We start from the raw sequence: 24914 nt of genomic DNA, 5'->3' as shown, positions 1-24914 counted from the left end.
TCATTAGATGTGATTCTCTTGTGTAGAAGAGAATTCTAATAAAGCTTCGGCCGTTTTGTGGAGTAGGCAAGTCGCCGAACCACGGTAACTCTTTTTCTTTCTCTTCTTCTTCTCCTTCCTGGTGTTTGCTCTCTTTTGTGCGTCTTTGTCTTGTTGTTCCGCGCGATCTCTTTTCTCTCTTCCTCTTCTTCCGCGGTTCAGAAAGGTTGAGAGGTATTGCCCCCTCTTTGCACAGCAATTGGTATCAGAGCTCCAGGTTTTTGGCAGATTTCTTCAACATGTCGGGAACGACTTCTGCGAAGTTTGATATGGTGAAGTTTGACGGAACCGGAAACTTTGGATTATGGCAGAGAAGGGTCAAGGACTTGTTGGTGCAACAAGGCATGGCGAAGGCTAGGAGAAAAGAAACCGGAAAGCATGGAGAAATCAGATTGGGAAGAACTTGAGGCGAGCAACAATCGGGCTTTGTCTTACGGATGACGTGATGTACCATGTCATGGACGAGTCACCGGTGACAGTTTGGCAAAAGTGGAAAGTCGGTACATGTCAAAATCATTGACAAACAAGTCATATCTCAGCGAAATTATTCGGCTGAAGATGGCGGAAGGAACCGATCCGAGCCAAGACATCAACGTATTCAACCAGTTGTAAGTGATCCGGCGGATTGATGTGAAGATCGAAGGCGAAGACAAGGCGATGTTGTTGAATTCTCTACCTTCATCTCCTACGTACGAGAATTTGGTTACTACTTTGATGTGGGGTAAGGAAACTCTCAAATTGGAGGAGATCACAAGTGCATTGCTAGGTTTTCACCAAAGGAAGAAAACAAGCGATGAAATTTCTCAAGGAGAAGGACTTGTGGTAAATAGCAACCAAGAGCGTGGTAGGAGCAAATCTCGACATGGATATGACAACAACAACAAGACTCGTTCTAAGTCGAGAAGGAAGAAGGTGATCACGTGCTACAAATGTGGAGGTAAAGGTCATATCAAGAGAAATTGTCCAGAGATAAAGAAATATGTTGCAGAGAACAAAAGTAGTTCGACAAAGTCTGCAAACATAGTTGAAGAAGAAAATTCAGAAAGCGGTGATGGAGATATGCTATCAGTTATGTCAAGTTCGGAGCAGCTGACGGATGCATGGATTTTAGACTCTGCATGTTCATATCACATGACTCCAAACAAGGATTGGTTTGACACCTATAGGGCAGTGGATTATGGTTCAGTGTTGATGGGAAACGATGCATCATGCAAGGTTATCGGCATAGGGAATGTCAGAATCAAGATGTTTGATGGTGTGATCAGAACTTTATGTGATGTCAGATATATACCAGAGCTAAGGAAGAACTTGATCTCACTAGGCACACTGGATGGTATTGATTGTAATTACAAATCAGTGAGCGGGGTGATGAAAGTCAGCAAGGGAGCTCTGACGGTAATGAAAGGACAAAAGGTAGCAGGAAACATCTACAAGTTGATAGGGACTACAGTTGTAGGTGGAGTCGCCTCGGTGGAGTCTGAATCAGATAGTACTGTCTTGTGGCATATGCGGCTAGGGCATATGGGTGAACGTGGGATGCTAGAACTTCACAAGAGAGATTTGTTGAAGGGTGTCAAAACGTGCAAGCTTGAATTCTGCAAATTCTGTGTTCTTGGGAAACAAAGCAAAGTGCAATTTAAGACGGCAACAAACAAGACGGAGGGGATTCTGGACTACGTACATACGGATCTCTGGGGACCGGCCAGTGTAGCATCACGTGGAGGGCACTTGTATTTTGTGAGTTTTACTGATGATTTCTCACGAAAGGTATGGGTATACTTTATGCGTCACAAGTCGAAAACTTTTGCAAAGTTTAAATTGTGGAAAACTGAAGTAGAGAACCAGACCGGAAGGAAGATCAAATGCCTTAGGTCGATAATGGGACTGAGTACACAGATTCAAAGTTTCAGGAATTCTGTGAGCAGCATGGGATAATGAGGCACTTCTCGGTTCGCAGGACACCTCAGCAGAATGGGGTAGCGGAAAGGTTGAACAGGACAATCATTGAGAAGGCAAGATGTCTCAGGCTGAATGCAAGGCTTGCAAAGAATTTCTGGGCGGAAGCAGTTAACATGGCATGTTATCTCATTAATAGATCACCAAGGGCAGCACTAGAAGGCAAAGTATCAGAGGAAGTATGGACAGGGAATCAAGTAGATTACTCTCATCTTCGAGTTTTTGGATGTCCAGCCTATATGCATATATCTAGTGAGGAAAGATCAAAGCTGGATGCAAAGTCAAAGCAATGCATTTTTCTGGGCTATCAGAAAGGAGTTAAAGGCTTCAAGCTTTGGGATCCTAAGGCAAACAAGGTGGTGATCAGCAGAGATGTGGTGTTTGACGAGAAAGTTATGTTACAACGTACTCAGGAAGAAGGAAAGGAAACACCACAAAGCAACAAAGAGAAAGATATTGTGCAAGTGGAGCTAGAGACTCATGACTTCAATGATTCTAGCTCAGAGCACATGGAGCATCGCACTATAGCTAGTGGTAGAACGAGACGAGTCGTAAAACCACCCACTAGATACGGATTCGAAGACTTGGTATCTTAAGCCTGTCAATCAAAATTGTTGTCTAATCTGGCAGAGCGGACATCCAATCTAACCGAACTCTATGGATAAAACTGATAGGCCGAGTAAGGGACAAGTTCTTGATAACACTCTATAAATTCGATCGGCTGGAGTTATTGCCTTTTGGGTCATAGAAGGAGCTTGATCGGTTTGCCATGTAAGCATACTGTGGGCCAGTTAACTCAACGGCCTCATATTCTTTTTTAGCATCTTATGCTACGGAGGACAGCATATTCTACATATAAGCTATACATTAGAAGCTTCCTTTCTGCCACACGTAGAAATTACAGGTCTATTTTGGAAAAGGTATCATAGCATCTTTATAGTCTGCCCTTTTTTGAAAATGCTTTGAGATTCGTGCATAGATAAAAATGGATACTATAAAAGGGGGTCTCTAACTATAGGTGCAAGTACGCTCACACAAGGCAAAGCTACATAATTTTACGGATCCACTATTCTTGCTATAGTTCTTCATCTTCCACCGATCACTAATTTGAACGTCAAAGGGTCTACACCAAGAACTCTTTCACTGGCCTAGTCACTAACCCTCCTTTTGACACGTAGGAGTGCTGCTAAGTTATTCTTAGGAACGCAAGGAGTCTTCATTTGGTCAACATCAGAATCATGTACCTAGCACTTTATCTTTACTGCTTTCAGATAAAATCATATATAATTCACATGATATGTCAGTTATACCAATATGAAAGGATTTGTCAATGTTATAGTTTTGTTCTATAAATATTATATATATATATATAACAAATATTTGTAGAACAAAACTATAACACTGATGAATCCTTTCATATTGGCATAACTGACATATCATGTGAATTAATATACACTATTATAAAAAATTTAGTGTTTAGTGACGACCATATTTAGTAGCCAATCTGTCACTATATGCAATTAGTGATGGATACGGAATATATTCCGTCGTTTAAATTTCTGTCATTTAGATTTCCATCAATGATAATTTTTGTGACGAAATATACAACGCTACCATTGATTAACAATGAAATATATATGTTGTCACTAATAATAGGGGCAGATTTATACATTCTATCGCTAAATTGCGTCAGCTAATTAGTGATGGATTTAAATAAATCCATCATTAATTAGCAATAGTAAGTTATTATCCTTCGCTAATATCCTAAACAGAATTTAGATTCTGTAAACACATTAGCCATAGTAAGTTAATATCCATCGCTAATTAGCAATGGATATTAACTTACTATCGCTAATTCGATAAATGAAACATGTCGATATATTAGCAACGGATATAATCATTATTATAATACAGTATGATAATACATCCAAATATAGTCCATCGCTAATCTTTATTAAATATTTTTCCTATTTTTGTTCATTTTCTCTTTTTACAATTAAATATAATCAAATATAATCATCCCAAATGATGATTTTCCCAACAAACTCACAATACAATCCATATCAACACGCTCACAACACAAAATCACATTACTAAACATTCATATTAATTTAAACAATACAATCCATATACAAAAAAGATAACATCCAAAACTAATAGAATCTATTACATAATATATCCAAAATTTGGACACAAAGTTTATATCATTCATACAAGACATCTAATAAAAATCTAATACAAAATAAAAAAAAACATATCTCACTTTAGATTTTGGATATCTGAATATGGTGATAAAAATATGCAACATATGAAAATAATTATGAAAAATTATAATACAATTAGAGATACATATAATTTTTTTTAAAAAAAATAATACCCAATATTTTTGGCTGAAACACTGAGAAAAATTAAAATATAAGATAAAGGATAACATACCTCAAAATGATCTACTCAGCAGGAGAATGGTCAAGTCTGAGTCTCCTGGGACTCCAAACGATGCGAGCGCAACACCTATAAATCGGGAGTGAACGCTTCCTCAGTTCGAGCCTGCCACTTGTGCATCTCCCATGCCTCCTTGTCCCTTTCAACCATCGTCTCCTCCAATGACTTGAGTCAAGTTCGCAAATCCATATTTTCTTCCCGCAATGCTTGTACTTCAGTAGATGAGAAGGAGAAACTAGGACGCTCCTGATCCATGGATCCCTTATCTGGTCAAAGACAATTTTGACCTGAGAGCCAACGCGTAAAGGGAGGTTTTCTTTCTTCCACCGATGACATCTTAATAAATGTCATTAACTTCATCTATGGAAAGAGGTTGTGACCCCTCTCCCTCGCCACCAGGCTAAGGCGCCTATGCAATTCTAGTGAACATTACTTCTTGTGTCAAAATAATAATTTTATTGACTTCCACATAAAGTCTTCAAATATATTAATGAAAGTTAATATTCTTACATTAATTGTTGAGGAACATCGATCGACAAATGACTCATTCTTCTTCTTATGGGTCTTTTTTAAATACCTCCCAACAAATATAAGTCTCTGTAACTCAACAACCTGTATACAGAGAATGCAAGTATATTAAAACTAATAAAAATATATGTGTAAGAAATTTTTATATAACTTAATTTTAAACTTGCCAAGTTAGAGGCATGCTCCACTATAAAACAGGATCTATTAGTATGCTTTGTGGATCTGGTGCTTGACCCAACAGGCTCTGAATTGTGACTGCCTCAAGCAATCACTAAATTGGACTATCAATGTTGGATAGCCCAAATGGCTCTCCAAGCCTCCCAAACTACATTAGGGACCTCGGATGGTCTAGTGCCCCTCTGTCTCCATTTGTATAACATGTTCCTATGCAGTTTAGAGTAGTAGTTGTTCCAAATTTTTTTAAAATTCAGCCTCTTGGCCCTCCTCCCAAATATACCTCTTCTGCAACAATAGATTTTGAGAATTAGTATTTAATTTTAAACTACAAAATATGTTTTATATTTAAAATGCTTACCAAGAATTTACCATAATAGAAGTTCTTCGTGTCCTGGTCTACAAGCCTCCATGTAGTACCAGATAGGGACAATAGTTCTTTAAACCTCTTGGATATATAGGTTGTGACCTAATGGCCATCTGGGATAAAGTTGAATAGAAAAATATCATGTAAAAGATATGTGTGATAAATAAAAAGAAGATGAAGTACTCAAATAATTACTAAATACATAAATATTTACCAGTCACTAGAAACCCTTAAAACAATCTAATCACCATGTGCTCTATGTCTTAGTAGCATGACTATATATGCAAAATCATAGTATAAGATATACACATTTGAAATAATAGTCTTCTAACTAGGGAGATGGAAAAAAACATACAATATACCATGACATTGTTACTAATTTTTAATTACCTAATGTCATTCTGAATCAACTAAATTAACATTTTACAAGTTCTCGTCGCTAGACTCCATTGGTACATCGACCTCTTCACTATTAGACATCTCTTCATCATCTATTTCCTCATAAGTGGCATTAACATCTACAAGTAATTATGATATGGATTGTATTTCTGACTCAATTGAGTGTATCTCAACTTTTTCATTTTGATATGCATCATGGTTTTGGCAGTTATGGTGTTCGACATTTCTATGGTTGACCGAGACTTTATTTGACACACTGCTAACCATTCACTAGGTTTTCTTCTCTTCGTTAAGTACTCAAAATAGAATACTTGACCATCTTTTACGGCGAAGATGAAAGACTCAAACTTGTTGAATCTTTTATTTGCATTAACCTCAACTAAATTGTAGAAATGATATATTCTAGTATTTATTCTTCGAGTTGGATCATACCATGAACATCTGAACAATACACCTCTTTTTAAAGGTAAAACAAGATACTTAACCTTCAATGGTTTCCTCAAGTCTACCATAATAATCAAATTGAGTATTATTGTTATTTGTGGATTCTTTTACGCAAACACCATAATTATACATAAGCTTTTGTGAATCACGTTTGGCCACGTGAAATCTGAATCGATTAACATAATAACTAGAGTAGACTGTTATGTTACAAAGAGGTTCTGATGCAAGATTTTTTAGTCTTTCATCCTGCACATTTGATATTCTACGGTTGTTCGCCTATAACAATAGTTATAATATAAATTAGGCGTATATATAATACAATTGCATTGTAATAAATAATTTAATCACAAACATATATAAATTTGAAACCAAAATACAAATTCATCCTCGACCTTGTGATTTACCTCACTTGCACTTATTGATGAATTTTGTAAGTGTAGTTGTTGTTCGTATAAGCTGTTACAGAAGATAATTTGAAGACATGTTAAATAACATGTCAAATATACGGAAAACTATGTGTGTATATATATATTTGAACTACTATCTTATATAGGATTTGACCTCTTTATAGTTCAGGAGTATATATGCCCTGGCAGCATGATATTCTTATTCATTTAACCATCTAGAAACAGTTGCACTCATTACCTTACTAGAAAATTTGAAAATAGAAAGTATCTCTGGATCAACTGGTTGACTATCATCGGAATTTCGAGGACAATTACAATTTCTAATTTTCAAATTATCAGTAAAATAATAAGAGCAGAAGGAAGTTGTTTCTTCAACCAAATATACATTACATATTGATCTCTCAAATCTTTCTTTGTTACAAATATTATTCTTTAATTTTCTCAAAAAAATTTTAAATGAGTACATCCATCTGTATTGTACAAGACCGCCTAGTTGTGCCTCATAAGGAAAATGAACCGGTAGATGTTCTGTTGAATAAAAAAAACTAGGTAGAAATATGCGCGCAAGCTTATAGAGTACCATTGGAATGTCTGTCTAAAGCCGAAGCATATCGAATGTCACAATAACTCTTGAAGTCAAATCTCTGAAAAATAGACTCAATTATGTGAGTACTTACCAAACATTGTTAGAAAATAGGTCATGAAAAACTATTGGAATTAGTCTTTGCATGAATACATGACAATTGTGATTCTTCATTCCAAATATTTTTAGTCCATTCATATCCACACATCTTTGGTTAGGTTAAGGCTATATCTCTATCTTAGTCAATGATATTCTCATACTTATGAATACAATGACTTGTTATGAATATATGATAAGAAATCTTAGTATCTTATAAGAGGTTCTCCTATGATTGGATTAGAAGAACAAGCTTCATTTTAAGTCTCATGAAACTAATTGAAATTGAATAGGAATCAGTGTATCTCTATCTTAGTCTAATTATCAAACATCACAATTAACATGTATAATAATGGAAAACCAAAATTGGGCAATCAAAATAACAAATATATGAACTTAGCATAGCAAAATTGTTCTAAAAATCCAAACATACATGAAACATACACATTATATCATTAAATGGCATTGCAAGGCTGGCCAGGCTCACTAGCACAGCCGACTCACTAACACAACAGCCTCGGAACCAAATCTGGCCTCGCAAGCACAACGCGAGGTCGTAGGCAGCCTCACAAGCATACACGACCTCGAAGGAGAAAGCTTTACCTTATGACGAAGAGGAGTAGACAAACGACGCTCGAAGGAGTGCTCGTAAACGGCGGAGAGCTAGGGCAAAGACGTCATAGAACTCCTAGATTCTGAGCTCGACCACACTGACTCGCGAACGTTTGACACCAATGAGTCACGAATGTCAAAGAGAGTGCTGAGGAGGGTGGAGATGAGGCTGGCCGCTGGACATGTGGCTGAGGACCCTGGCGCCTAGGACACATGAAGTAATGCTAGAGAACTCACAAAGGAATGTCAGAGAGGACAAGCTGGAGAGGAAGAGCGTTGGAGATGCCGTAGACGATCATCAGGTAGGATCACCGAAGGATGAGAGAGGGGAGATCGATAGCGTGAATGTGAGATCGAACCAGAAACCCTATATTTTTTTTCCTATTTTAAGGATGGAAGTTTAAATATTCTGTCGCTATATCAGGTCGGTCACTAAATAGTAGTGATTAGTGATCGTTAATATTTATTCCATCGCTATAATTAGCTGAGTTTTTTTAAATTTTATTATACAATTAACTACGATGTATTTACTCCGTCGCTAATAGCGATAATAAATAAATTCTCTGTCGCTATTAATGATAAAGTAAATAATTCATTGCTAAAACGCTCACTAATATATGATTTTCTTTAGTACACCTTATCCTTTTATACATGTGCATTCATTGTTTTGATACTAAATGCACAATTTTCATGAGAAATGATGGAAGGTTGTCATCCTTGATTTTTTTTAGTTTTAACTATTTATTTCTAACTCATAAATAAATTATTATAACCCCGAGACAAGATACATCGATTAGGCCCTTTGAATGATTAATCAAACATTTAAGATTTAAATTTTAATTAACACACTATAAAAAAAAAATTCTCTAATGGCACTGCAGTGCTCAGTAGAGATTTTCTCTAGTGACACGATAAATCTATCAAGGATGTCCACTTGAATGAGCCGTGAACGTTTCTCAATTTATCTTGATAACATATGAGAAGCTTCCATAGGATCAAACCATGCACCTCCAAAATTAATGGAAGGTTGAATTCTTAGAATACCAAAATAAATAAATAACTATAATTCTCGTCTTTCTGTATTGATTTTTTTTACCCTCGGACTATGGTGCATGCAATTTCTCAAATACTCATGGTTCGATTTTCAAGTCTCCATAGGGTGCTCAATTAGCTAGAGGATCACAGATATGCTACAATGGGACAAAGGATAAATTCCCGATGGGCGCATGATCTCATAAAAAAAAATTTAAAAAAAAAAAAAAAACCCTTATTTGACGATCGACTATAAGCTGACCTCATGATTTACCTCTATTCACATAACTTGGGAATAGAATAGACTGTGAAAGACGCCTGTGAAGAGCGTAATCACCTTGTTACTTTAATGATTCGATTTTCAACACATTGTAAGATATTTTTCTTTAATAGGATGACAACCCTATGAGGTTGAATTGTCCATTGTAAATACTTTCAGATTTACTATAAAAAAATTTTATGGGACTAGAGTGGTCATCCTAGAATTAATGGGCTGGAACGGCTGAACAACTACATGAACAATGAGTTCATAAAATTTGAAGGTGGAGAGCCCTCTAACATTGTTTGTTGACATTGAATTGTTTGTAGATCAAAACTGATATATGCCTACTACAATGCAATATCAATTTCATTAAGAATTATATGCACAAACAATACCTCGTGAGCTAATCTCTCAATTTTGATGGGAGATAATTCTCCTCTCTTCAAGCTACTTGGCCTCCTATTAGTTCAATCCAATAAATATCTACCTCGATGATATCTTGCATCACTTTAAAAAAATGATCTAGCATGATCTTGCTCCTCCAACCCGCTCCGCTATACATGCGTATCAGCTTCGCATTTCGACTCAATCTCGATCACACTTATAACACTGTTACTCAACGATGGAGGAAGATTTTCAAGATCTCTCCGCCCGTATAAAACTTACAAATCACAGATTGACGACCCACATGAGCAAATCATTGTGATCTAAGATACTATCAACAAGGCAGAGAACAACATTAATTAAGCAAATCAAGAATACTTTGAATGTATCAAGGGAATTCAATCATGTATAGTTTGAAACATTTACCAACGAATGCTTCACTAAGTAAACGCATCATTTTTTTAATGATTCATATGTTACAGCATTCACCAGGCAAGCAGAACCATCATGGCTTAGCCATTCCAGTCTCTGGTATGGATGCAGGAAGTTGAAATTGCTTATCAATTAAAATTTAAGAAAGAGAATTAATTGTAGTTTCCAGAGTGTAGATATCCAAATGCAATTATTTGTGCACAGAGATGAAATCTATATTAAAGATTGGCAGTAACGTCACGTACATTGAACAAAGCTCTAGCTCTACCATTTCCTGCAAATAGGCCATACTTTCAGAGCTAAAAGCATATAGAAAAGAGGGGAAAATGTAGCTTCAGTTGCTTACTAGCTAGGAAATAGAGGAGAACTTCGATTCACTTAGTCTTGTGGAAGTGAAATAATAATAAACAAATAGCAACGATGTCTCAACTATGTGGGAAACATATACCATTCAGGTATACGTAGCGAGATAATCCCTGTTAAATTAAGAGAAGATACTAATTTTCATGTCATGTTATCCATATTGCATAAGCATCACCATTGATAAGTTGCATAGCTGAATTGTCAAGGAAATAAGAACGTTTAACAAATGAGTAACCTGACATTTCAAACAATATTTTGGATGAAAATGCCTACTTAAAGAGCATAAATGAGGTCATACCAAATAATAATTAATGCTCACCAGGAAAGGAAGCTACCACTTGAGCACCACACGAGCTTTGCTTACTGACAATACAAGGGGTTAAAGGTAGGAATTGCAAGCACCTCTCTGCATAATTTACCAACCTATCTTTAAATCCACCAAGGTGAAAAGTTTAGTCACTAGTAGCAGCAAGAGGATTCAACTACTATAGTAGAAACTGCAAATAAGTACAAAGATTTAGAAAGAAAGCATGAAACAATATCCATGATTAATTACTGCTCCACGATTGCAAACGAGTCATAGGCCAGAACTTAAAATAGTGGCACAACTACAATTGTCATATTTAACACAGCCGAACTTGTTAACCAGAAAGTATTAAACTAGAATTGATCAATCTTTCCTTCAGACGCATGATCTTTTTTTGAGGCACTTGGGAAATAATCACCTGGATGAAATACAAATACAGTCAACAAAATTAAACTAAAAAAAAGCAACAAAGATGCCCTTGCAAGACTGCGGCAGCAAGGAAACAATTGCAATAAAGAATGACGATAGCAGACAAAAGGCCACTTAACAATTCCGCTCATGCATATGAAATAAACGAAAATAAGGGAGTTCTCCACAGATTATGTTCCTTGTTACAAAAAATTAATCGATCGACGAGGATCAATGTCTATATGATCTCCAAATGGTTGAGGAAAAGAGGCATTGAACCCATATCCATCATAACCATCCATGCCCATGAGTTCGCCATCAGGTCCTCTGAATCCAACCATTGGGGAGGAAGACCAAGGAGCTGGAGTTGCAGGTTCAGAGCCAGGCAGATCAGCATTCATCGTCCCATGAAAAGATGGATTCATGGGGTTCTGTGGAGAGTTTCCTGAAGGCCTCCTGTTGCCAGAACTTACTATTGGCGCTGATTGTTGTTGATTCTTCTGAGGTGGTGATTTCGGCCTCAAACTTTCAATCTCAGGCGTAGTCAACACAAGATGAGGAGCATCAGGTGGTGGGTTTCGCCCTCCACCACCCTGCCAAACCTTCCCATCCTTGTCATTGAAATTCCGAACATAGGTCTGCCAATCAACAAGCAATCAGGACAGTCACAAAGAGAAAGAATCAAAGTTACTAATATAAAGAATCTTTGAAAAACATTCTAGCGTATTGCAAGGAACATGTACCTCAGCATTGAAATTAGAGGAAGATAATCCTTTGCCTACAGTTAACCAGCCAGATCGAATATTGTGGTCCTCACCAAAGAGTTCAAGCCTCCTTCGTCCAAGTGCAAAATGCTCAATAATTCTATACATATCATCTGGCTTTTTGGTAGATCCAGCTGAAGGTGACAAAAGAAGGAGAAGAAGAAAAATAAGATTTAGTGCAAGTGGACAAGCTAACTGTAAATCAAACACACCATATAATTTTTTTAATTGAATTAAATTGACGGGGAAAAGTGCAAAAGCCATCATGCCTTATGCAAACTAATATGTTTAACTAAGGGAACTAAAGGATGGCAGGTTGATGACTAAGTTATGGTGCTGGAGGTTTATCTAAAAAAAACAAGAAATGCCAAAATGAAACACATCTAACCACTGGGGAAAAAATCTATTTTACAAGTTAAGTGACAGTGAATATAATATAAAAGCTACATAAGGTCCTGGTGGTTGGTGCAAAAGGGCACTAATAGCTAAGAGGCATTTAAATACTATAGAGTAGATAAGGATCCTATTAGTAAGGAGGTCATGTAAAAAAAAGTAGCACATTCAGTTAATGGAGATAAAAATATTGTACAGCACTCTAAACTAACCATCACTTGGTGCCTCAGCGATTATAACATCTGTGTCGATATTGGCATGGATGATATGTCCATCAGTGCTACGTCGAACCGTTCCTTTTATGCCCATCAAACAGTGTTCCTGTAAATGTTAAAAGAAACAGAAAAGTAAAACAAAAATATAGACGAGCAGGCATGAAGAAGAATAGGAATATAATGGGGAAGGAACCAACCTTTGAATGCTGAAACAGTGTGTGAGAATCATGTCTCAGACCTGGAGTAGCATTCTTTTTGTTTGTCTTCACCCAACAAATATCTTCACACCTTCTAAAACCCCACTATAAAACAGATATAGTAAAGGTATACAAGTCTAAGAACAGGGATAACAGATATAGTAGCAAAAAAACATTAAAAAATAGAAACAGTAGGTGTGGAGGAGCTACCTATGATGCTAAGAGAATATTACATGCACAGCATGTGAGAACAACAAACTAAATCAAGAGAAGATAAATAAACTGAAACATAAGTGGCATAACATACCTTTTTTAGACATTGACGACCCTGTTCCAGCCCCACACCATCACCGACCCACAAGAAGATAAATGATGGTGTGTCAGCTATTGCCTGCATAAGACAGTAAAATGTGCTTAAATGGCAGACTCATCCTTCACTGAAAGAATGGTCAACTTGCAGCATAGCATCTCAAAAACAATACACCTCAAAGATGATTAGAAATTCAAAGTAGAAGACTTAGACATACCTCAATCTTGAGATCGCGTATCTGCTCAAAAGTCCAGTACTCCAGGTGATCAGTAATACCAGGAGCTCGATGAACATACTCCTCCCAAGGAGGATCCACAAGAATAACATCAAATTTGGTCCCAAAGAATTCAGGAGAAAGTACATGATCCCGTAAATCACATTTATAATACATGGGTGTTGAAGCTGACTTAGCGACAATCTCATCTTTTCGCTGAATAAGTTCTCTCAACTTTGGATAGTCCTCAACGACACTAGTAAGCTCGAGCTCCCTGATGAAATTCTGGGGTCTCATGCCAGTGTCAACAAAATTCTGAGAGTAGTCATTTTGTTCCCCTCTTGAGGGAGCTTTACCAGATGGTCCACTAGTTCTTGGAGGTGCCCAACCTCCTGGAGCTTTATCATGTTGCATATCATGACTAGCTGGTCCTGCTGTATTGAATCCTGGAGCTGATATATTAGGTGGAACACCCCTTACAGTGCCAGCTTGGTTGAAGTACATTGAGTGACCAGGACCAATTCCCATGTTGGGAGGAAACCTAGGCCGGGCTGGGCCAAGGGAAGGTATATGAGGAAGGTTGGGTGGAGGAGCCAACATATTCATATCAACACCTCTAGCTCCTGGCCAAACAAGTGGTGAAGGAAATGGAGGGATGATAACACCAGGTCCAATGGGTGGAGGTGCAGTCATGTTTGGTCCAATTGGCTGCATTGGACCAGGTGGCATGCCGAGGGGAGCAAAGGGAGGACCCATCATAGAAGATGGAGGTCCAACACGTTGAGAATCCCTCCCATTTAATCTTCCTCTTCCTCCTCTTGCTGATTTACCACCTTTAGGTCCTTGTTGAAGACCTCTATTAAAAGGGCCTGTTACCTGGCTGTTCCCGTAAGATTGAATATTATCACTAGAACTATGTCCTGCACCTGCACGACTGATGTTCATAGATGCTTTATGGTTCCATCCTTTCCCAGTCTGTGAATCAAAAGAATTTCTTCCAGAACTTTGTTCTACAGGTGAGCCATCATCCAGGAATCTTTCCTGTGAATCATCCCCATAAGCTGATGCAGTTTTTCCTTTATCCTCAGCTAGATAACCCCATTCCTCATCACTACCTCCTGAAGCAAAATCCTGCTGTGAGCCCACTTCAGCTTTCCTTCCAGGAAAGGTTGAAAGTGAATCATCCTTTCCAAAATCTAAATTCCTATTTGGCCTGATTTCAATTGAATCAGAGTTTTCATTTCTATTGCTAAATGTCGATGAACCTCTTGCACCTTCAGACCTAGTCCGATTATCTTTTCTGTAACCAGATCTAATTTGAATGTTCTCACTACCAAACCTTTCCTGTTCATGGCTATGGATTTCCCATTCCTTCACCTGACCAAAATCATCACCATCTATTGGATCTTGCCTGCCTTGAATTCTCTTCCAGTGATCTTTAAAAACTTCCCTCTCCCTATTCCTGTCAGTTAAGGATCCTTTAATGCTAATGCTCTTTTCATTGTCTGAATCTGAAAATCCTCGGTCATGCTCTTCATACTCTCTGTAGTGTCTTCCTGTTCTCTCAGGACTACGAGACTGTTTATAACGGTCAGCATTCCTTGTACTTGTACCCCGCATCTGAGAATGATTATCTTCATCCATGTTGGTCGCTTTCTCCCAGGTTACAACTTCATCACGATTACCATGATCAAAATCTCTTTCTTGCCTTTGCTTGTCGCCTTTCTCACTATGCTGCTTTGAACTGTATCTATGGGAACCTTGTTCAACATCTTCTGTTGGCCCAGTAGCTCTGTCACTTACCTTTATTTGCCTATCATCTCTGACTGCATTTGATCTACTTTCATGAGGACCATCAGTCATCCTATTTTCTTCATCTTGCACTTCCAATCTGTTCCAATTCCTGCCCCTTTCACTACCATCCTTCCTGTCATCTCTGTTGCTTGACCTACTACCCTTGTCACCACTTGAATCCAGAACCTTGCTTTTACCCTCTCCTGAATCATTTCTGAAGTCTGTCTCTATGTCCACTTGAAGATCATGCTTATTAGAATCTGAAGCTTTCCTGAGTCTTGAATCAGATCTGTCAGTATGACTGCCTTCATCTGCTCTCTTTGTGACCACCTCTACTTCATCCCATCTCCTACGATAGGTGTTTCTTTCATGTTCATTCTGAACTTGATCTTTTTTTTCCTTGTCGCTGTCCTTCCTCTCAGGATATCTGGAGTCTCTTTCATGCAACTTCTCATTTTCATCATCATATGAACTCTCTGCTTTATTTCTGCTTTTATTATCAGAGCTATCATGTGCAGAAGCTTTGGAACTTGGTTTCCTTGAGGGATCCCACTCATATCCGTCATCTCTCCTCTTTCTGCTGCTGTCCGGTTCCCTGTCTCTGTAGCTGTCACTAGGTCGCCTATCAATTCTCTCATCTGCATCTTTCCGTGGGATCTTTAAGCGGGGCTCCTTTCTAACTGAATAATCATCCTCATCACCACTTCCGATGCCACTCGAGGCACCAGACCTCTTCTTGGACTCATTCCTGTCATCAGAAGCCTTCCTCCTGCCACTGTCTTGTTCATCAACTTCCTCTGCATCCGCATGTTTCCTTGACTTGCTAGATTTGTGCTTCTTCTTATCTGTACCTTCCCGGTCATCATAATCTTCCTTGCTCCTAACCTCAACATTTTCCTCAACATCTCTTTTGCTTCGAATCCTGTTAGATTCAGACCCTTCCATTTGCCACCTTACCAGTACAATGGCAAATGACTCACAGATAGAGACCTGCTGCAAACAAGTCTTGGAGGTGACAAAAAAAGCTGAAAGAAATGCCTTTTATTGTGAAATAACAAAACCTATACTCTAGCCATTCATGCAAGAAGAGATAACTCGGAAAAAAACAACCACGAACCAAGGACGATGCCCCCAAAAGCCCTTTCTCAAATCCAATCGTAGTGGACTCCGGTGAAAATCTATCGAGTTCTTCCAACAAACCTACAGAAAACCACAATTGAGAAAGCGATCCATCAGAAAAGGGCAAACAAAGATCGATTTTTAACAAGTCAGTTCCATTGGAAACCCTAGGAGCAATTAAACTAAAAATAAAGTCACCTTGATAAAGCAAGGAAAAGAAAAAAGGGTGGTAAAGAACGACCGAAATCGAAAACCTAGGATTTTTTGCGATTGGTCCGCGCCGTTTTGGGCGATCAGACAAGTGCGAACATCGAACGGGGAAAAAAAACGGGGTAGACGAGATGAAGCGGAGATGTTACCGATCAGGGCAGATGAAGAGTCGGAGCGTCACGCCTGATCTCGATAGGCGGTGTCGTCCCTCGCACGCCGCCGCAGGCCGGAGAGGGAGGGGATTCGACCGGAACGGCAAGGAGATATACAGAAAGTTGGTGTGGGTTTCAGTTGCTAGAGCTTGTAGACCCGGTTATTTTCCTCCGGTTCGTGAATTTCAATCGAACCTAAGGTGTGGGTTTCAGTTGCTAGAGTTTGTAGACCCGGAAAGTTCGTGAATTTCAATCGAACCTAAGGTGTGGGTTTCGGTTGCTAGAGTTTGTAGACCCGTTATTTTCCTCCGGTTCGTGAATTTCAATCGAACCGGTAAGATTCCAGGCTTATTGAAATTGACAAGCCTTTTAAATCGATCCGATCCTATAAAATTTCCTACTCACGGAAGACGATCCAAAGAGTTAATATCCTTAAGTTGAGCAGATCTCCTAGATCTTTTTTTTCCCAAGAAATATATCACTTGTATTTATAGTTGGATTGTGATCATGATCCGACCATAAATGATTACGATTCCTTTTTGGATTCATCGTCCCCACCAGGTTATAATTTTTGTTCGGAGAGGATGGCCGAAGGCCGCCCGAAGGCCTCCGGTGATGGATAAGTGGCCAAGTTATTGGGCGCTGAGCGAGGGTGTTCTCCGAACGACCTCCGACCGTCCGTTCCGAACAAAAACTATAACCTAATAGGGACGGTGAATCCAAGAAGGGATTGCAATCATTTACGGTCAGATCAAGACCACGATCCGACTGCAAATAAGAGTGGGACATCCCCTGGACCACAAAAAGTGGTCCAAGAGATCCTGTCTCCCTTAAGTTGCGCCCGACATTTCATCTTATAAAAAGGGAGGCAGAATCTCCTGGACCACAAATGTGGTCCAGGGGATATGCCACTGGTATTTGCGGCCGGATCATCATCACAATTCGGTCATAAATGATTGCGATCCCTTTCTGAGTTCACCGTCCCCACCAGATTATAATTTTTGTTCGAAGCGGACGGTCAAAGACCGCTTGGAGGATACCCTCACTCGGCGCCTAGTAACCTGATCACTTATCCATCACCGGAGACCTCCGAACAGCCTCCGGCCGCCCGCTCTGAACAAAAACTATAATCTGATGGGGACGATGAACCTAAAAAGGGATCGCAATCATTTACGGTCAAATCACGACCACGATTCGATCGTAAATACAAGTGGCACATCCTCTAGATCATAAAACGGCAGTGAGGAGAGTTGAATAATGAATGTTATAAAAACAAAGTCAAGTCAAACCGAACAATCGGAACTCTAAGGCAACTGAAGTGAATCGAACTATACAAGATGAACATGATGTGCATGTACATACCAACAACCAGAAACACAGGATAGTGATGGCATCCTGGTTCCGAAACAATTGGATACACATTAGCATTCAGCCAAAGATAGAAGTTCCATGTTTCAATCACTGAAATATTTGATAGCACAGCTGAGCATGAGAAAGAGGGGGTAGAAAAGATTAACAAAACACCAATGACTGACTAACGACGAAGATGGTACAACAGGCTATGCTGGCGATGCGACAATGCAGCTGCAGCACTAGAAGTGAAGTTGCCTACATTGAGCCACACTTGCTTCCAGTGGGCAATACGGGCATTTGAAAGCCCGCGTGCTGCTCTTAGAGAGCTTCACTATTGATTGCTTGGAGAGAACATGGCCACAAGGCATCAGCATTGGAGGGTTTTCGTCACTCCCTTGCTCCCTTAGCACTGGACAAACGAAGATGGAGTGGAACTGAAATTCTTTGCCAAGGTCGATGGGAACTGGGAGTTGCTTCATTGCTTGCCACTCCTGTTTCTTGACTGACATCACACTTTCGAGCTTCAGAAGCGTCGGTAATCCTTGGACACCTGCAGCAATCGCCACACTGAACGGGCTTTGATATGACTGACCCACGTGACTGCAGAATTGCTGCATGAATTCATCAGTCAGTTTCTCCCAATGGTTTGGGGACAAAAGATCTGCATAAGGGGATTTGTGGAGTTTCCCAGACCATAATAGGCAACCCATCAGCTTTGGAATCTCAACTTTGTGTGCCGAAGCATTAGGAGCCAAATGTTTCCGGACATAATGGAGTGCATTCTGTACACAGTCATTCTGCAGTATTTCCACAAATTGCAGCTGGTGGAGCTTCAGTTCAAGATTTGACCCATTCTGCATTAGCCATTCACTGTGGCTGGAAGCCCAATTAAGTGCAGGTTCAAGGTTTCTGCACTTCATAGCCTCCAGTATTCCATACATTTCAAGGAAAGGAGTTTTCAGGGCTGAGGCTTCTGGCTCGTTTGCCTCACTTATAAAGCAGTCTCCCAGATCAAATAATCCCTGCCTATAGAAGTGGCTTGCAATAATCTGATTTATTATATGCAGATCAAAGTTAACATTTCGATATGCCTTTGATATGTCTGGATTGAAACTCTTTTCAATCACTTTGACATATTTACCAAGTGCAGCGTTCAGATCCTTTTGGAGAGCTTCCAGTTGGTTCGCTGGGGCAATCTCATTGAGTTTACTCTTCAGATCTGCCAGTATTTGTTTTGGGTCAGAGTAACTAGTAGCATTCTCAATTGACTGCATCTTCATTATTGCCTGTTCAATCTCTTGCTCAATTTGGTTGATTAGCTCCTGGGTCTTAGAAGACGAAAGCTTCTGTTTCTTAGAAACTCGATCAAAAGCATCCTGTATGATATCTAGCTCCATGACTTGTTGCAGAACCCCAATTGCAGTACCTGTATGATATCAAGGAACCAATGTACCAACAACCATTTCAGCAGTCCATATAATTACAGGCACATGATGGGCTCAATTTCCCCCAAATTAATGCAATTACCTTCAAAAAATCTTTAGAATCTTGAGGAAAATTTGAAGTATTAAGGTAGACACAACAAAACAATACAGAAATCAAATCCTCACACCTACACACGTTTGAAATGCTGCACCTATGGATAATTCTTAGAAACTCGAATTCTTCTCCAGCTATCAAGGCCATGTCATGAATAATTGATCACAGTCTCAATAATGAATAGCCAATTGACTATAGCATCTCCAGTGCCCTAAGTAATGAAATCATACCTATTCTTATCTCAAGATGGAACAATACTCAGCGGTCTGCTACCTTATGTGCTTGGTTTTAGTGAACTTTAGATTAAACGTGCTCACTACATCAAATCACAAGGACTAGTCAGTCAACCCGGGTTGCTGCTCCACCCTGCTAATCAAAGGATTCTCTTTATGCATGAAAGTTTAGCATGAGTATAATAATCTTGTTAAAGGTATTTGGTTTATTACGAATTACATGCAGTGGGTTTAGCCTCACATTAGAACTTCTAGATTTAGGATTTAACATGAGTATAGTCTATATATTCTCATGTAATGATTCTCATTAACGGATACAATATATTTTTTCCCCAATTTCTACATGGTATCACCCTTTTATGGTAGAGTTTCCAAAGAGATATTTCCGTTAGGGGAGACCACTGCCACAGGCAATGACCTCCCATCATCTCTTGACCTGTTCTCTCCTCCCTTAATCCACCTCTTCTATTCTTCTCATTATGCTATGCTGAATCCTCTCTGCCCTCTTTATTGACACCAAACATGTGCAATCCATCTCCTCTCCAGTACCTGTGCTGCATACAATTAGGTGCTCTTAGCAGTCAAATTTTGTCAATCAATCGCCATAGGGGTTGTTCAGATTGTTCAGGAGGGCTCTCATACAACTCTTATTTGAACACACAAATCTTCCGAATTAGCACTGCTGATCTCTCCAGTGTTGCACAAACCCCTTCTTCCTCTCTCTCATATGCACAATCACTAATTCGTATTGTGCACAGAGGCCAGGAACAATGTCCTTACTCTCGATCTTGTGAATGATCTCAATATGACACAGCTCATCCAACTAGTACAAGAGCAGATCAAAATGATCACCAGATCTAGCTCATAGGATTCACAAGCTCATCACCTCTTCTTCTGTGTGATTTCTTCACACAACGTATCTTTGAAGCTGCCCATCTACCGAACTCTGTCACATTAGATCATTTGTTGTCGTTTGAGTCCATTGAGGTCGATATTGCTACTCAACACCTTTGTTGGATGCTTGCAGCACTGTAACTCCTGTAGGCCACTTTTACCCTTCCAAATTGACCTCAAGAGCATCCTTCTCCCTCTTTTGATTTTGTTCTAGCAAATGTCCTTAGTGGAGCATGCACAATCTCCAAATACGTATGGAGAAGCTATACAGAGATCCCAAGACTCCAGCTCATCTTAATCTTTCCTCCTCTCTGCCTTCTCTTCCCTTTTGTCAATTGCTCTCTCTTCTATTTTCTTCGTCAATGTGTTGCTTCTCCCTCTATTTTCTCATGACTCCTACGCGTGGAAGACTCTTGATGTTAGGAAACTTGATCTCGTATTTGTTCTCAACAGAGTCTTCTGTGCATTTCGCCCTCTTCCATCTGCATTGCAGGGGAGTCCTTAGCAGCATCTTCCTTAAGTTGCTCCTCATGCTTCAGTGGTCCGACCTCTTCTTCCTATACCTACCTCCTCAGGCTGCTACCAACACTTTTAGACAATGTATTTGCTCCCTTCTTACTTTTATCATCTCTAGTGAAGGCCTAGATAGGTAAAATGTCGTTTGTTCTCATTTTGCAACATCTAGAAAAATATCAAGCTCTGGAGTTATGCATTTTTCCTCCAAGATCTCAACTGAAGATTTGAACAAAGAAAATTTTTTGTTCTCATTTCATTACATCCAGTAAAGGCTAGAGTTATGCATCTTTCCTCCAAGATCTGGAGTGTTTTGTTCCCTTAGTCTATTACGTGTCATTGCATGTGTTGTATGCACTCACTTCAGGGAGAAATCCAACCAAGAGATCAATTCTTTTAATCTCTATGTATCCTTTCTCTCTTTGTCGATGTATTGATTTGAGGTCAAAAATACAGTTGGCAATGTGGTCATCTAAACTTGAAGGGATTGTTGACTGCATGCTCCATTTAACTCCTTAACTTTTGTTTCATCTACATGAGAATAATATGCTTGTCCTACATTTTCTAGCTCACATAACAAGCTAGAGAAAGGTAGTGTCTACTCTGCTTGAGGTAGAGTGCTAAAGAGGTATTGGGTTTATTAGCTACATTTTCTAGCTCTCATATTAGTATTTCTGGATTCAGGATTTTATCATGAACCTATATAAACCCAAGCAAGCATTGTTTCATAACACAATACAATAGTTTTCTTTCCTATATCCATAGATTTCAAAACCAAAGTGGGTCAATAATAACCTTGGATAAGTCTATGCATTCATATAATTAAGAAGTGTAACAAGAATGAACCAACATTTCAACCAAGCATTTCATCTTTGTGAGACCACCAAAGGAATGGGACATCATAGCTCTACTATACACATATTAATACTCTTTTTCAAAAAAAAAAAAAACAATCATTTGTTATCATAACAAACAATGTATCCTTACCAGAAAATTGCAAGAAAGGTATACAATATCACTACAATTCAAGTAATATTTGTGCAAGTCAGCACTTTTGCATAAAGATAAGAGTATAAAATACATTGAATATACTCGGCCAATAATATGTTCGGCAAAATCATGTTAGTTCCAATTATCTTTTACAGCAGCCACCAAGAAACAAGCTGAGATTGTGGTCTCTTGTTTATACAATAAATAATTGGCAGCATGAAAATGATCCCTTGTTTGAAAAATATGTAATGAGTTTAAAGGATTAATTATTTGGCATTTTATTACAAAAGAAGTTAATATTTGAACCGAGCATGATTTGAGATTTTGTTGTAAAAATTTAAAGTGCTAATTAACTATTTCAATGAAGTAAATTTTCCTGATCACGTGCATTTCAAAATAGTAATTAACTAATCACAATCTCCAATAAAGAGAGGTGACAAATGTACTAATTACAAGGAAATCATTGATGATAATGTTTCATAGAGTAAATTACTAAATTTGTAAGTCAGTATAGTGATAATTATCTTTCAAATTACATGATATCATATGTTTAATTTTGTTTAACATAACTAATGACTACACTGTAGCATGGCAATTTAAATGCTAATGAGATAACCTTTACTAGCTACTAAACTTAACTTGTTTGCATAACTTTGTGAATTCTGTTGAGTCCATATCAAAGTTGCTACCACACCTATGAATATAACTAGAAATAATATGATTTTGTCAATATATTATAGGTGAGTATATTCAGCTTCAGTTTAGTACTCTTGTCTTTCTGGAAAAGGCAGATCTGGATCAATGATTCAATATTAATTGACTTTCAGATGATGCTATCTGCCTTTCTAGTAAGAAAAAACTTGGTTGCAAGGATTCTCCCCACTTCAATACATATAAGATAGAGAAAAATTTAAAATTCAGTAATCTTTTTCATTTTTTTTACCAAATCCAAGATCTCCACACACTTCTGTATAGATTGGGACCTCCTTTATCAACTAATATACTACCATGGAAGGTTTGAAAGAGTATGCAAAACACTATGTCAGCAATCCATTGTCTAGCTCATGTGGTATACAGTAGCATATACGAGAGCACATATAGTCAATATAAAAATATCAAACATATTTTTGGTATATAAAGTATTTATCAGTTGCACAGAAAGTATTTAAGTAAATAGGACAGACTTTTAAGTTAATATGGTCATGTTTAAAGTGGTTTAAATTAACCAAATACAAATTTTAAATTACACATGTTGATCGCATATGACATATATGCAGCCATATGCTGTCGTTATATGGTTCCCGTCAAAATCCGCCTAGGCGGCCATGTTTACGATCCAAGAAGGGTTTTTTTTTAAACCATAGCACCTCAACTAATTTCACCCAGAAATTTCAAAATTTTGATTGTATTCAAGTCTAAGCGGCGATAATATATGATATCTATAAGAGTATAAGAAGCCAAAATTCTCCACATTTGAGAATAGAAGACAGATCTATCTAACATAAAAAGGGAAATCACAGATCGATTTCCAATTCAGTACCATTGGAAAACCCTAGGAGCAATCAAACTCAATCCAACGTGATACAAGAAACCCAAAAGAGGAGGGAAGGGGAAAAGCGCCACAAAAATCCAAAACCTAGGACTTTCCAATTGGTCCACCCCATGTCAGGCAATGAGACAAGCGCGGCTATCGAACAGGAGAAGCAACGGAATAAGACGCAATGGCTTAGAGATGTTACCGATCAGAGAAGAGGATGTGCCGGAGGATCTCGCCGGATCTCGGTGGTCGCCGTTTTGTCTCGCACGCCGCCGCAGGCCGGAAGAGGGAGAGAATTCGATCGGAAGGGAGAGGAATGCGAGATATTAATGAGTTAAGTCGGAGGGTTCCAGTTCCAGCTTCTAGACCCGGTTTATCTCCATGTGAATCCGGTTTATTGGGAATTGTAATCAATTCTATTTTTTTTTTTTTTTTTTGGACGGATTAAATAATTGTTAATTCGTTCATGCAAATTTTTAATTTTAGTTAAATTATATTTCATGGAAAAACTATATTTTAAAAAATAACAAAGTTTGACGGATTACCAAAACAATAAAAAAAATGACTAAAATCATTAATGAATGGTGTGTAAAAATGAATTTGACCAAGTCCAATTCGATCTGAGTCATCGGATTGGATTCGAGTTAGGGGTTCTTAGATTGATTTAGATTTAGGATCCAAGTTTTTTTACAGGTTAAATTAAATTTTATTTAAAATTGAGATATTTTATGAAAAAAAAATAATAAAATATTAATATAATAATTATAAAATATTAAAATAAAAAATAAAAATTATAGAAAAAAAATGAATTGGTCGGTTTATTCGAGTTACTCATGTTGAGTAAAGGATTTTCAAATTGAGTCCGAAGTCAGATTGAATTAAAAAAATTTTATAAGATTCTTAGTTCAACTCGAACACACCCGATGCATCTAAAATTACACATTACATATTCATCCCCTAACATAAATTAAATGACTTGATTGAATATTTATTTAAGAAAATAATATCTTAAATTAGAAAGCAAGAAAAAAAAAATATTCCTCTCATAGTCCCATGAACTAAAGAATGCAGTCCCACGGGATTATCTGGAGTGGTTAGTGCGTAGAATATTGCCTAATGAGATTGTAGGCTCGAATCACGAGGTAGTCAGAGTATAAATCCCTGGTCCCTGTGTCCCTCTTTTCACTGCGCACTAGCTTCTCCGGTTACCGTGATTAACCTCCCTCGTGATGACCTTGGGTAAAGTACGGCG

At 38.3% G+C, this 24914-nt stretch overlaps 2 protein-coding genes across 3 annotated transcripts; both read right to left on the bottom strand.

Annotated features, from left to right (window-relative positions):
• Nucleotides 1-11175: 11175 nt before the first annotated feature.
• Nucleotides 11176-16802, bottom strand: LOC122024898 (N6-adenosine-methyltransferase non-catalytic subunit MTB-like). Of its 2 annotated transcripts, XM_042583630.1 has the most exons (8): nt 16601-16802; nt 16240-16322; nt 13332-16112; nt 13112-13195; nt 12805-12909; nt 12605-12713; nt 11979-12133; nt 11176-11873 (listed from the first exon to the last, which is right to left on the bottom strand). In XM_042583630.1, exons 3-8 carry the CDS (start codon nt 16065-16067, stop codon nt 11439-11441), a joined length of 3624 nt encoding a protein of 1207 aa, XP_042439564.1. In that variant the 5' UTR covers nt 16068-16112; nt 16240-16322; nt 16601-16802; the 3' UTR covers nt 11176-11438. The 2 variants fall into 2 exon arrangements, with proteins under 2 accessions (XP_042439564.1, XP_042439565.1); XM_042583631.1 differs by having other exon boundaries at nt 13332-16322.
• Nucleotides 16803-17908: 1106 nt separating this feature from the next.
• Nucleotides 17909-24037, bottom strand: LOC122024100 (protein RMD5 homolog). The gene is made up of 2 exons (XM_042582646.1): nt 23865-24037; nt 17909-19382 (listed from the first exon to the last, which is right to left on the bottom strand). Exon 2 carries the CDS (start codon nt 19351-19353, stop codon nt 18196-18198), a length of 1158 nt encoding a protein of 385 aa, XP_042438580.1. The 5' UTR covers nt 19354-19382; nt 23865-24037; the 3' UTR covers nt 17909-18195.
• Nucleotides 24038-24914: the final 877 nt, after the last annotated feature.

The sequence above is a fragment of the Zingiber officinale genome, chromosome 9B (assembly GCF_018446385.1).
Source record: "Zingiber officinale cultivar Zhangliang chromosome 9B, Zo_v1.1, whole genome shotgun sequence".
NCBI classification, from domain to species: domain Eukaryota; kingdom Viridiplantae; phylum Streptophyta; class Magnoliopsida; order Zingiberales; family Zingiberaceae; genus Zingiber; species Zingiber officinale.
This window is presented reverse-complemented; position numbering and strand designations above follow the sequence as displayed.